At 43.0% G+C, this 15,106-nt stretch overlaps 1 protein-coding gene across 1 annotated transcript in view; it reads left to right on the top strand.

The window, feature by feature from the left end:
- Window positions 1-15,106, top strand: part of LOC115088599 (dynein gamma chain, flagellar outer arm-like) — a 535,861-nt gene that overhangs the window by 256,567 nt on the left and 264,188 nt on the right. Inside the window, exons 51-53 of the mRNA XM_029596857.1 lie at window positions 4,655-4,847; window positions 8,438-8,697; window positions 12,477-12,563. Coding sequence (XP_029452717.1) covers window positions 4,655-4,847; window positions 8,438-8,697; window positions 12,477-12,563 — 540 coding nt within the window. The remainder of the gene's footprint in view (window positions 1-4,654; window positions 4,848-8,437; window positions 8,698-12,476; window positions 12,564-15,106) is intronic.

The following is a 15,106-nucleotide window of genomic DNA, read 5'->3' as shown; positions in this document are numbered from 1 at the left end:
ATTTGGTTTAATATTTCTCTCCCTATCCCAAGAAAATGGGATTATTTTGTCAGGAGTACTGTACATACTTCTTAGAGCATACCTGCTGATGTGAAGAAGGAAACAGATACCTAAAAGCACAGTTTGAGAATTTTTGCACTATGTATATTAATAACCGCTGCATTACTGAGCTAGCTGTTAATACAGAGTATGTAGCATTTCATTCCAAACTCAATCAAAATATCTACCATAGTCATATTAGAAACCTGTTTTGAGCCAGGCTGTAAGCATATTGTGGAGATTCTGTTGTCAATCCAAAACCTGTTGGAGGCTGTGCTTTGGTAATTTACTAGAAATGTGCAAGAAAGAATCATAGCCAAATAATTCAATTCTGTGATAAAGTGCTAGGGTCTAGGTTGATGCCATAATTGTGAAATGCTATACATATAATGTGACTTTAACAGCCCTTGAAGTGTAATCTCTTAGGGGTCATGCCTTGCTAACTACTACAATTAAAATCAAAGTGCTACATCATTTTAAATCGCACATCTGCGCACCTTTTAAACTGTTAGCTTGCTCAGATGGGTCTATGTACCATTTCACTTCCATGGCCACCTTCCCAAGATGCTTTGACTACATAGATGGAATAATGTCAAGTGATCATCTTAGCAGCTTATTTTTTTTGCGATTATCAGTTTTATAACATGTGGTTTTTAAACGCAGAAAGCAGCAAAAACCATGGTTGTGGAAAAATTTGCAAAAAATGTCTTCTTCCATTTTTTTCAATATAGAATTGCATGGGAAAGTTTTTGACCAAAGCAAAAAAAACAAAACAGTAGAATTTTCCCTTGTTTTCTACATTTGCAAACTTTGTGTATTTTGTTTCTATTAAAAATAAATTGGAGAGCTGTACACTGGCCGAAGAGCAAAAATCATATTTATGAATGCTGCGCACATCACGTTTATATTGTGCATGCTTGAAACATGTGACTGTACATATGACCAGACAGATGTATCGAAATAAATGCTAGCTGAAAGTAGGCAAATAAATTTGGCACTACAGTAATAATGGGAGATTTCAGTTACCCCAGTATTTATTGTCTCAATGATTCATTGGTTCAGTGTGCAGTAGCAGTCAAAAAAACAAAACAAAACAGAATGTTAGGAATCATTAGGAAAGGAATGGAGAATAAAATGGCGAATGTCATAATGCCTCTGTATTTCTCCATGGTGAGGCCACACTTAGGGGCCAATGCAATACAGTGTGCTCAGCCGAGCACACTGTATAACCTGCAGTCAGTCGTGGGTTGAATAGGCGCTAATGAATTCCCTAATGCATTAAGGGGATTAGCGCTTATTCAATGCGCGTCAACGCAGAGTGAGTCTAATAGCGCTAATCACATGCAAATGCAAAAAAAAAATGTGCATCTAGGACGCACATCTAGCCTGGAGCAGGCATTAGTTGCTGAGCGCTCCTTAAACCAGTACAGAAAAGCAGAAAAAAATGCTTTTCTGTACTGCCTCCTACTTAATATCATTGCGATATTAAGTAGGAGGAAAAGTGAAACTAAATAAAGTTAAAAAAAATAGAGAAAAACCCCAAAACACTGGCAATCGGGTGCAGGAAACAGACGCTCAAATGACAAGCATCTGTTTCCTGAACCCCGCGGCTGTGCGGCATTTAGGGAAACCGACGCCAATATACTAGGCATTGGTATTCCTAACTGGTGGACCACCGACGCCGATCGGGTTTGCATTAGCAAGGAGACGCTAGGGGTGCGCAAGCAACCCTAGCACCTCCTTACTAACGTGACCCCCTAATTTAAATATTGCATGGCGCCCCCAAAGGGGGTGCCTGGGGCGTGTTAAGAAAGCGGGTGCTGACTGTTCAGCGCCCGCTTTCTATACAAATTTATTGCATCAGCCCCTTAAAGTATTATTTGCCGTTCTGATCGCTGCATCTCAAAAAAGATATAGTTACACTGGAAAAAGTATAGAGAAGTGCAACCAAAATGATAAAGGGGATACAGTGGCTTCCCTACAAGGAAAGGCTAAATATGTTGGATATGTTCATCTTAGAGAAGAGATGTCTCAGGGGGAATATGATAGAAGCTTATAAAATCATGAGTGGAATAGAATGGGTAAATAGAGTGGAATAGATTGTTTACTCTTTCAAAAAATACAAAGATTAGGGGGCACTCCATAAAGTTAGTAAGTAGCACATTCGAAACAAATTGAAGAAACTTCTTTTTCACTCAATGCACAGTTAAGCTATGGAATTCATTACCAGAGGGTGTGGTTAAGGCAGTTAGTGTAGCTGGGTTTAAAAATGGTTTGGACAAATTCCTGGAGCAAATGTTAATAAATTATTAACCAAGTAGACTTAAGAAGTTCCCACTACTTATCACTGTTTGGAATCTTGCTAAGTACTTATGACCTGGATTGGCCACTGTTGGAAATAGAATACTGAGCTTGATGAACCCTCGGTCTGACCCAGTATGGCAAGTTCTTATTCTAGAGAGGTTTATTTTTTTAGATGTCATAAATGACTGTTTCATGAAACAGTTTGTACTAGAACTGATGAGAGGGACAGCTACTTTAGATCTAGTCCTCAGTGGAGCACTCAAGGGATTACTTGGTGGGGCTGCTAAACAATAGCCATCATAATGCAAATTTGACGTAATCACTAGATGGAGGACATTAAGTAAAACTTCTGTAGCAGCATATAATTTTAAAAAGGGAGACTATGATAGAATGAGAAAAGCTCCTCACTACCTTCTAACGTCAAACAAATCATAAGGGTCTGCCCACAGATTCTTTGGAGAGAGCTACTTAAAAAACCTTCCCAGGGGGATGGCCATTCCAGCACTCTCATGCAGGCCGATACAGTAAAATCAGCGGGAGAGCCACTCTCCGAGGCGAGCACCCGCTCTCCCAACACGCGACCAGGCCACTTTTCTGGGTGCGCGATCCAGTATTTAAATGAGGGCCCACAGTAAGAAGAGGCACTAGGGACACTAGCATGTCCCTAGCTCCTCCTTTTTGATAGGAGCGGCGGCTGTCAGTGGGTTTGACAGCCGACGCTCAATTTTGCCGGCATCGGTTCTCAAACCTGCTGACAGCCACGGATTCGGAAAACGGACACCGGCATAATTGAGCGTCCGTCTTCTGACCCGCGGGCCGATTTGTTTTTAATTTTTAATTTTTTTTTAATTTTGGGGCCCCTGACTTAATATCGCTATGATATTATGTTGGAGGGTGTACAGAAAAGCAGTTTTTTTCTGGGCAGGCGTTCATTTCTGAAAATGTCTGGGCAGGCGTTCATTTCTGAAAGTAAAATGTGCGGCTTGGCTGCACATTTTACTTTCTGCATGGCGCAGGAATAACTAATAGGCCCATCAATATGCATTTACATGTTGCGGGCGCTATTAGCTTTGGGGGGGGGTTGGCTGCGCATTTTGACGCGCTATTACCCCTTACTGTATAAGGGGTAAGAATAGCGTGTCAAAAACGTGCGGCCAAATGCGGGCTAACAGTGCGCTCCAGCCTGAGGTGCTGCAAAGAATGGTAACCTCTCCCATTTTCTAACCTAACCTGTACTAGCTGAAATAGGAATGTCCCAGGGCTTCCTGGTAACTTGACTGAGGATCCGTCTCAAGTGGAATGTAAAATTTTGACCCTCCATACTAGAAATGTTATCAAAGTGCATGAAACTTTGAGAGGTACAGAAAACCTGGATGGCGTTTCTGGACTGGTAGATCAAACTTTTTTTCCCTTCCACTTCCAGAAACATCAATGATATTCATAAACATCCTGGAGAGTGATTCATTTGGGTAATTCAGAGGAGCGGTAGGCTTGTTCACACTGAATCTGGATTCAGACTAGAATGAGTTTGAATGTGATGAGAATGACATGAATTGGTTCGCCCATCCCTAAAACCTCAAATGTGAGGGACAGGTTCATTCCTAAAAACAAGCTTTCCCTAGCCTAATAGCTCTTTAATTATTTATTTCCAGGTATTTATGTTCCAGAAATTGACTGAATGTTCTCATTGGAGCACATTGGAAAAATAATATTAAAAAAATATCATATAACAATGCAAGATGAGCAAGACCAAATATAACCAAAACAAACAAAAATAAAGGGCCAAATTGCCCTTGCAATCAACCAAAACCTTAATACAGTATTGCCCTTGCATAGTCCAGATACCCCAGCAATCAGCAAACACAATAGCCTGTAGGCCCAGGATAAGAACATCAAGCAAAACCACAAGCCAGAAGCTTGAGAAAACAACAACTTGAATTTTTTCCTAAGTAAAAGATTTCTACCCTAAATGGAAACAGTAGGGCCTTCCAAAGGTCTGGCCTGGCCCCAGATAAGGCTTGATTTCAGGTCTCAGTCAAAGAAGCCACTTTATGAGAGGGGACCACCAACAGTGTTTTCCCCGTAGAGTGCAAAGAGCACTCTGTTTTATGACAATTTCTATATTGTTCCATGTCAATAGCAAGAGAATAGTTTAAATTATCCCCTTTTCCATTTTGATAAAGAGCTTCTATAGACATTTTGCACTGAGATTCCTAGGACTTGTTCCATGGCGCTTATTAGATTAAATAAGAATACATCTCTGCAGGAAAGTTCACTGACATTACCATTGCTATTACTGATGTTTTCGCAGAGTCTTGCGGTCTTCAAGCAGATTGTTAGAGATGTGTTTGCAGGGGCGTACGATCCATCTGAAATCGAACAGGCGTCTCAGAATGACCTGGAGAGGGCTATTGCAGCAAAGGTTGAAGAAAACCATCTGTTCTGTCATCTGCCATGGGTGAATAAAATCAAGCAGCTCTTCAGCTTAGCGCTGGTACACCCTGGTAAGGCTGCATAATTTAGCTTGGAAATCGACATTGTTCCTTTTGTGAAAGGAGACCATTCCATATTATAGATAGAGAACTGTATTACCTAATTCATGAATGCCTAGGCGATGTTTGTCCCTCATATTTATGTAACTGTTTGTAAAGCTCTGCTTTGCAGCTCTGATGTTGAACAGCGGAGTGAGTGAGAGAGGCACTATACGCTCTGGGGCCAGCAGTGTGATTCAGTGATTAATGACACTCAGTGGGAGACTTGGATTAGATTCGCAACTCATAAACTTAGCTGCCCCATGGAGTGATTGAGCTGGGTGTGCTGAATAATTAATATATTCCTCCTGCCCTCCAGGAGGGGAAAGATGGAAAGCTGAGCCCAGCAGTGGAGGGACATCCTGGCTGAATTATGAGTAGCATTTACAATAGCTCTGGGCAGGACTGTCCCAGTGGCTTTGTATTACTTCTGCATTCTGCCATGCAGTTGGTCTGGGTTCAGCTGGTGAGTCAGGACTCTGTTATTGGCGTAGGGAATAGTATGGAGCCATCACTCACAGCTGTGTGTGTGTGTACGGAGGGGGAGGGGTCCCAGTCATTGTACAATAGTGACACCTAGTGGCAGTAATTAGGTCCAGCGACTGCAGGGCTTTTGAAGGATCTGTGGGGTGTGTGACCCTTTGCTAAGGACTGTTGCAGCAGTGACTGGGTTAAGTGGATTGCGAGGGGATATAAAAGAAAAGAAAAAATCCCTGGGTAGTTGACGAAAGGCTGATAGCCACAGTTCTGACTGAGCTGGAAGCCCAGAACAGCAGGAGGAACCTGCTGGGCCAGAAAAAAAAGGCTCTTGGCATACCATAAACCATTTTTAATCCCAATGTAGGGGATAAAACAAAGGGCCAAAATTAAGTTTCAGATTAAAAAAATAAAATAAAAGCACAAGTCTGCAAGACAATTTTGATGCAATGTTCGTTTTGTCCAAGGATTTAATTTCCTGTAAATCACAAAGGGGTAAAAATCAAATCTACAGGAAAAGGTAACGCAAGCAAAAGCGTCTGCCAGAAGAGGTGTGGGACTTTTGCCGGAAAATGCCAAATTTAAGATCTAGGCAAAGTTTCCACCGCACTTTCTGCCGAACTTTGCTTGCATGACATCTCCCTCTGGAATGTGTTTCCCTTCTTAAAAGCTGCAGAAAATTAAGACCCTGATGTTTTAGTTCAAAAGTGTGCAAGGAAACAGATTTGGGGAGGGAGAGGGTGGCACTATTTTATTTTATTTTTTTGTTTGCCCTGCTTTCTCAGGGTAATAATGTTCCAGCAAAGCAGTGAAGTATGGGACTGAGGACAGAAGCCCAAATGACGGCCAGATAGAGGCAGGAGCTGTGAGCCTTACAGAGAATTGAGTAGCTCTGATGACAAAATGAAAGTTGCTTTGATTGCAAATGTATAGTAGATTGCAAATGTATAGTAGCTGTGGGGCGGTCATCCACGATGACCGCCCCACAGCTCACCTCAACGTCACCCCCCCAAACTACTCAGGAAACTCAAACAACCCAGCGAACCCAAACAACCCAGGAAACTCACTCACGCCAGCCACAAGAAACCTAGGCGTAACCATTGACAACCAACTTAACCTCAAACGCCACATCTCCAATACAATTAAGGATGGATTCTTCAAGCTTCAAACACTGAAAAAACTAAAACCCCCTACTCCAAGCGCACGATTTCCGAACAGTCCTTCAATCAATTATTTTCTCAAAACTCGACTACTGCAACTCCCTCCTCCTTGGCCTCCCAGAAGTACACATCAAGCCCCTCCAAGTTCTACAGAACGCTGCCGCCAGAATCATCACCAACAGCAGAAAATCCTCCCACATCACACCCACTCTCAAAGAACTCCACTGGCTCCCCATCACACAAAGAATCCAATATAAAACCCTCACCCTCATACACAAAAAAATAAACAACAACGAAATGAACTGGCTAAATACCGCAATTCACCCATACCCCACGCAAAGAAATCTCAGGTCCTCCAACACTGGCCTTCTCTCTATCCCTGATTGCAAATCTGCACACCTCAACGCAACCCGCAAACGAGCCATATCAATAGCGGGCCCCACCCTGTGGAATTCCCTCCCACCCCAACTCAGAAACGAACCCTCATCGCAAGTCTTTAAAAAACATCTCAAAACATGGCTGTTTCTAAAAGCTTTCCCACCTGACACTTAACATGCCCGAACGCCACCCACACCTCCTGACTGCTTCCCTGACTGACTGCACCCCTTCCTGACTGCTTCCCTGACTGCATCCCCATTCCCCTCGGACCAACCCACCCACCACCATCCCCCCCACCCCACTCCCCAACCCTACTCCCTTATCACCCACCTCCCACCCCACCCTGTGCCCACCCTCCTGCCTTTTATCATTCCTGAATCCTGTATATAACTACTATTTATGTTAAACTATTTATTCCACCTTCTCCTCCTCAATCTTTTAACCACTCTTTTTACTTAAGACATAACGAAATGCTTACCATGTTATCGTGTATATAGTTTCCATGTTATAATGTTAAATAGTTAATATACCATGTTATAATGTAAAATAGGGCGGACCAACCCCCCCCCCTATTTCTCTGTTCCCTGTAAACCGATGTGATATTTCGATCGAATGTCGGTATATAAAAGAAAATAAATAAATAAATAAATAAAATAAATAGATTGGTTTAAAGTGAAATAAGTTCACTTCAAACAGGAGTCAATGGGATGAATCCTGTCTAGTGCATAATTTTGCACAATTAGGTGCACCATGGCTAAATGAGTCACTTAATAAATGTGCTTGCACCTCCTGCAATCTTCTCCTTGTGATCTTACATATCTGATGTCAATAGCTTTTCACATAGAGGGTCACCAGTAAATATAGCAATGCTAAAACTACTGCGGAAATAACCTATTCGTGGCACAGTGCTGGGGTTTTGCTTGTAGTAAAGCACCCTGTGAAGTGCTTTAATACAAAAATCAGCTGACTTCACTGGCCCTTGAAGTGCAATCTCTGTAGGGTCATGCCTTGCTATAATTGCTCAGATGTGTCCGTTCACCATTTCACTCCCATGACCCTATTCCCAAGCTATCCTTGCTAATTTACATGAACTAATCTAAAGAGATCCTCCCTAGCATCCTAATTGTCCACTGTCAGTTTAATTAACATGTGGCTGATTGCTTTCCTCATGAACCAGGGTATGAGGTTTCATTAGAACTGTCTCAGATAAAAGCTTTTCTTTCCATTTAAGAGCACAGGAAAAAGGAAGGCGTGTCAAATGCCTTCCAATGGGTTCACATTAAAAAGTGCATATAAAACTTTGTCTTATTAATCGCCTGTCTTCCCTAGTCCTGAATCAGGACTCCTGTCTGACCTGTTCACTGTGTTATGGCTGATTCACGGTCGACAATCTGAGTATAAATGTGCTTCTCAGTCCAAAGCACGCTGTTCGAACTGGAAATAAGCAGCAGGGTCCAACACTGGAAGCGTTTCTTTGCTTAAAATGAAATGCTGATTTCAGCCTATGTGACTTCTTTTCATTTTCCTTGGTTGTTCATTTTCTTTTAGGGATCATCGTAGCTGGTCCACCGGGGTCTGGTAAGAGCATGTGCATCTCTGTGCTGCTGCAGGCCCTTAGCCTTCTGCCCAGCATTCAGCAAGAGGAGGCCCTGCCGGGAGCAGACGGCACTGCCAAAGTGACAGCTCACAAGCTTGTGAAAATCAACCCTTTCAGCGCGGACAGTGTTGCCTCGATGTTTGGTACTCAGACGTCCTCCCGCCTCTGGGTGGATGGGATTGTTACCTATGTCTGGAGGCGAGCCATGAGGGTAAAAAGCTTGTACTGTTGGTTCTGCTGACAAAGCAGTGGAGGCTCTAGCCTTCTCTGTGAGAGAACCCATGAATCTTGCTGACTTTATCTGTACGTTATGGTTTTTCACAGAGGAAACAAAAGGTTGAGTGGATCCCGACCATAACTAAATTAAAGAAGGCCTCGTATTAGACTTGATCATTTATTCAAAAAAAAAAAATGTCCCTATACCTGTAGAAAAGCTATGCATCAGGCAGCTACTGGAGATTTTTCCTCCAGAATTTCAGACATTACAGTTGTACCCTGAGCCTATAGTAATGGGTTAAGATAAGTTTACCATGTCTTGTAAGGTGGGGTCAGGGTAGAGAAAGAAGATGGTCATCAGAAGGTTTTTACCCACAGTTCTCCCATGAGTGGGGTGGAAAGTCTCTCTCTGGAGCAGATTGTACCCTTGGAGATGTGCTGTTATTCATCAGCATGAGGGGCCCTGATGAGCCGTGGATAGGAGATTCAGCCACGACAGCCAAAAACTCAATGTAGGTTTTATTCCACCGCTCCATACAACACGAGTCAGCATTTAGAAAGGTAATAGAACAACTTATATCCAGTAGCATAGTTCATAGTGTTCCCTGAACAATCCAGACAGAAGCCTTTATAGGTCCTAGGAGTGGGACTTTAGAGAGAGAGAGTAGTGGGAATGAGACTTTCACTGTCTCTATAACCTTTCAAGAACTCTTTTCAAGAGAGGCAAATAAAGGGCACACCTCTCTGGCTACTACTGCTGCTCTCAACCCTCAGAGCGAGCCACATCCAGTGCTCGGCGCATACATTACAGGTGCCAGAAACACATCAGAGAGCTCTCTCTCCCCTTCTCGCTCCGCCTGGGGGGGTGGGACAGAGGCTGGAAGGACTCAGAGGAGGAAGCTCGGGAGGTGAGGAGCTGCTGTGTGCAGTGTGTGTGTGTGTGTGTGTGTGTGTGTGCAGTGTGTGTGTGCGCCCAGCTATCCATGCTGCGTGTTAATTCCCACACTCCAAGGCTCATGCTTTAAGTAGGAAGAAGAGCCATGCATGACTGCAGGTGTTCTCAGAAATGAGCTCCTACAGGCATGGGCACCATCGCTGGTGTCTCTTGTTGCTGTGAGGTGCTGAGAGCAGAGTCCGGGTGCTGTTCTGTATCTGAGCATCAGGCAGTGGTGACTTTTTTCATGGCACCCCTGATCCAGGCCCAAAGGCACACCAGCGTGTGCCTGGAAAACCCTGTTGTAGGGAGCTCTTGCGGGGCTTTGTACCCAGGCAGCATAATCCCTTTCCTGGATGAAAGTTCACATGAAGCAACAGCATTCCTCTTCAATAATTCAAGTTACAAGTTTCAGGTTGTGTTTCTGAGTACAGGATGGCAGAGAGAATCCTGAAAGTCAGTGAGTCTACCTCAAATTTTAAGGGGGGGATGATCCTAGGGCCAGGATCTACCAAGAATTAGAGAGAGATTTTTCTCTCAATTCTCTCTTCGGTGAACAATTCTGAAGCAGCCTGTCCCAGATTCTTCAAGATCCTAGGAATGGGATCTCTCCCAGCGAGCAGAGATTGTGCTTCTTTGTCTCCCCTGAAATTTGTAGTCAGGGAATCAGACTGCCATATACACATAGAAAAGATTTATGTGCCAGGTACATAAAGAGGCTTCTGCAGTCCATTTTCCTAGCTTCACCCTCTCTCCTTTCCTCAGTCAGCAGGCAGCTTCTTATTTAGGGAGTCAAACTGCAAGGAAAGAGACCTAAGTGCAGGGCACAGACAGCTTTTAGCCTGCCAGCTGGAAAGCATGGCCTGATTCTCAGTCTAGATTGACAGAGCTCAACCTAACCTGTTACAGTGAGTAACTCTGTTACTCTTTGTGGGTGGGGAATGTGATCTCTGCTCGGGCAGAGAAGGGGCGAGGTGGTGATAAGGTGGGTGTCAGGTAGGTGGCTTGTCAGAAACATGGCAACTGATCTATTATGCAACCACCTTGGGACTGGGGTAGGTCAGATAATGGGCAAAGTAAGAAGCAAACACAGGTTGGAGGCATTAGCTGGCCTAAGGTGGAAGAGAGGCTGTGGTCCAAAAAAGGTTGGGCAGCTGGATTTACTCAGTCAGCCTCTGAAACAGTTAACTTCGATAGTTGGCGTTTGGGTAATAGGTCAGTTAGTGTACTTGGGCATTAAGTTAAACTGCTTCTTAGCTGTCTGCATATATAGTATGAGGAACAGAAGGGCTTGGGATCAACCATGTGTAACACCTGGATCTGAGACAGCTTTTAGGTATTGAATTCCAGGGTTCACTCACAGGTGCACACATTAAAATTCATCTTCAGTTGTTCTTGAAAGTTGGGGAGCAGCTCTCAGCACGGCAGCCCGCTCTCTCACAGAAACAGAATCTCTACGCTGATCGGTGTTCCAAAAGACTTTTGCTTTATTTTACAGAAGGCACGCAACGACTCAAAATTAAGGACATTTCTAGTCCAGTACTCATGTAATCTAGGATTCAGTAATACAGGAGACTGGTAACAGCAGAAGGCAAAAGCAAAAAGACATACAACAGTCCGCCAGCAGACCTCCTGAGCTCTCTGATGTGTTTCTGAGCTCTCTGATGTGTATGCAGACGGAATCAGGTGAAACGCCTGGACTCCCAGCTCTGTAGCTGAGCAGCTCCCTGAATCAGAATCATCTCTCAGCAGCCTCTCTCACAGACTCCCCTTTGACACTCTCCATCTTCTCACTAGAAGAATCACTTCATCCACACAGGACATAACAGCAGATGACAAGATTTAATGGCACAATAGCACACTTTTAAAGCATATCCCCAAATTACAATTTTTCTGCAAAAGGAGACCTATGTGTTGTTTTTTTTTAGTTACACATGCAAGATTTGGCAACAAGAATTATGAATTTGTTTCCTGAGGTGCAAATGGCCTGAATTCCTTCTATCTAGAAAGGCTAAGCCTCCAAATTGCTATGACATCAATCCTCTTATCTTCCTTCTGTGCAATCTTACTTCTGTGCAATCTTTCTCTGGTGCAGATTAAAAGGTCAAGCTTTCACCAAAATATTTGGAGGTCCACATTCAGTCACAGTCCAGATAGTAAAGTCAGCCGGGTAAATTTAATCAGCTAACTTTGGAGGTATATTCAGTACTGCAGCCATGATATTGAATACAGCCAGCTATCTTAAAGTTATCTAGATAACTTTATCTAGGACAACCCTAGGGCACAAATAGACTTAGCTGGATACGTTATCGGAGTTAGCCAGATAACTTACTCAGTTAACATAACTTCTCTCCAAAACACCCCCAAAACACTCCTACTTTCTCCAGCTAAATTTTAGCCAGATAATGAGAAATCTGGCTGAAATGTAGCCGGATAAGTGGCCAAATATTTGAAAGTCGGCATTTAACTGGATACCTTGTGCATTATCTGGCTGAATGCAGTTGAATATGGACCTCTTAGCTGATGTTGTGGGTGCTAGAAAGTTTTATTTGGTTCAGTTTATAGCATACTCAGCTAACCAAGGAAAGGTAACCTGGGCAACCAATCATTTTTGCATGTATTTTTTGTTCAACATTTTGCACTAGGAGTATTTGTAACATTTATCCCATAATGTAGAATGTAATGCAGAGATTTAAACTATCAACACGATGAAATAATTTGCAACTTCCAAGCAAGCTGCAGGTGGATAATTCAACTGGGCTATATGTATAAAAGCCAATGACACTTAAAAGTATTTGTTGTTCTACAGGAGTCAGTTTTCATGGTTTGTTTTTGTGCAGAGTCACAGTAATACATGGATTTGTTTTGACGGGCCACTCAGTTCCAGCTGGGCTGACAACTTTAGCAGTGTTCTTGGACCAGAGAAGGTAATATTTCCATGACTGTGGAGTCATGAGATCCATAATTCTCAAGGAAGAAAATGACAGTAAAGAACAATTTACTGAAAATATTACGGCCTGATATTGAAAGCATGTTCTGCGCTCGATAACCGGTTAAGTGACTTATCTGGCTGTCAGCCGGCTTGAAAGTGGGTGGGTAGTGGGTGGATCTGGGCAGCACTACTCAGCCAGATAACTTATCTGGCTAAGAAGCAATATTTAGCCTTAGGCAGATAAGTTATGTGAGTAAGTTTTACCTGCCAATGAGCAGGTTTAACTTAGCAGAATATAACTTATTCGGCTAAGTAGCAGCTTGTACGGAGATATTCAGCGGAATAGCCGTGCCGCTAAATATCCCGTGTAACTTAAGCCGGATAAGTCATATCCGGCTAAGTTACTTAAACAGCCATCTTTCAATTTTGGGCCCTATATGACTAGAGAGCAGAACTGATGATGTGAAAAAAAAATCCATACATGGAAAACAGATTTGCATAGAAAATATTAATGATCTCTAGGAAGCAAGTCCCGAAGAGATTAGCGAGTTTTTCTTTTATGGCTCCTCATGACTCTGAGTTGCCTACATATGTTTGTCCTATGACTTTTAGGTATTACAGTTTCTGTTCGGGACAATGGATAAAATTCACGTTTTGTTGGGAAACCACATTGTAGCACAGGAATCAAAGGAGGCGTGGGCAGAGGTTTCCTACAATTGATTGACCCCACCACATACGAAAGGAGTAAGGAGAAAATAGCCCTCTCGCTAATGACTCTTTCGTGTGTAAAATGAGGAGAGTAAAAGTAATAGACTGCAAAATATATGATGAATTCTTATATAATTAAATTCAAAGCAACATCATATTTGTGCAACGCTAATAGCATTTACAATGTTTGCAGGGAGTAAACCTCATATAGAAATGGCAGGCTTTAACTCAGATAGCCCTGTCAGCCATATAAATGGTTGTGCGGTCACAACTTTGATACCATTTTAAAATGAGGAGAGAGCATGTAGCCTTCACTTGTGTAAGGGAGGGGCATTGTAGAAAACTCTCTCTCTTACCTCTGTGTAAAGAGGAAAAAGATTTAATCATCTGCTGACCAAAATTCAGATCAGCTACTGCATTTCAACTCTCTGAAAGCTACAGACCAGGAGGTAACAGCTGTGCACCATTTAGTGCAGCTTGAAGAGAGAAGTAGGTAAAATCATGCTGTCTCTGTGTGTGTGTGTGCATATGTATACATTTGTATGTAGATATAACTTCCCTTCCAATATGAATGAGAGGAACCAGCTGTGGTTTGATCCTGAGCAGGGGAAGATTCTTGAGGTATGTTCATTAAGGCCCAAAGGGAGCAGTCTCCACACTCTCTGTGGTATTCAACAGAAATCTTTAATGTAACTAAACCTGAATTGTGATAATCTGGCATACGGTGCATTTACTGGGTGAGGAATCTGTATTTTCCATTTACACATTCACCAGTCACAAGCAGACAGGATAACCTTCCTTTTACCTTGGCAGGTTTTCCTGCTGAATGCATTCAGGGAACTGCTGGGCTCTTCAGTGCCCCTTTGCCCCTGAAATCCAGTTTGACTGCACTGATCCCCTGCAGGACCTTCTCCTCTCCTATGATGCACCATGTTGGCACAGACTCCTTTTCTCCCTAATGTGTAGTACCTTGGTTACACTGACTGGACAAGTCAGCATAAAGCTCGTTATTCCATATTCTTCTCTGGACAACCCAAAAGTGGAAATCTCCTGCCCTCAGAGATAGCTGTTTATTCTTAGGAAGGAGGGCGTCATACCTCCCACTCTTTGGGAAAACTCACTCCTCCTTAGTCCTTGACCTGAGGACCTAAGAACATTTTGGGAAAGGAAAGCTTTAAACTTGCTTTCCCTTTCCTAACTCTGTTAAAGAGGGAGAGAACTCAATGACCCCGCCTTTGCTCCCCATACACAACTCCTATATTGTCCCTGTAACTCAAATAAGAGAAGTCACTCATCGAATCTTGTAGAAACTCTAGGGCCAAATCCATTATTGCTTGATGATGCTCTTTCAAATTGGACCTGACCATATCACATACTACTTACTACCAAAAATATTCCCTTGTAAAGGGAAGACATTTTCTCCGTGGAGGATCTAAAGGGTCCCTACATTGCCCATGTGTTTAAGGCAATGCCTGTGGGTATGCAGGTGTAGAGATCCTATGCGGATCTTCACTAGTAAGTGTCCTTAGTGTTAGGACCCATTAGTAAAGTAAGAGCGGAGCATACCATTTTGCTACAGCCCCCCCATTAGAGGCTGCTGCAGTGGTGGGCCCCTCTCTGTGTAAGAGCAGGTGACACCTGGGATGAATGTGGGATTTTCGGTTAGAATTTGGAAGAGAAAGATCAGATTTTTGGTGGCTCCCCTATTCCTGTTTAGCTTGAACTCAGATCTTTTGCTGAGAAGGGTAGAAAGTAAGACCACACCTTGCTAGTTTGCAGCCTGTAACTGCTGGAGTGTGTCTCAGTGATATTTTTTTTAATTATGTTTTG

This window comes from Rhinatrema bivittatum, chromosome 3, assembly GCF_901001135.1.
Source record: "Rhinatrema bivittatum chromosome 3, aRhiBiv1.1, whole genome shotgun sequence".
NCBI classification, from domain to species: domain Eukaryota; kingdom Metazoa; phylum Chordata; class Amphibia; order Gymnophiona; family Rhinatrematidae; genus Rhinatrema; species Rhinatrema bivittatum.
The sequence above is the reverse complement of the archived record's forward strand: the minus strand, read 5'-3'. Positions and strand labels throughout refer to the sequence as shown.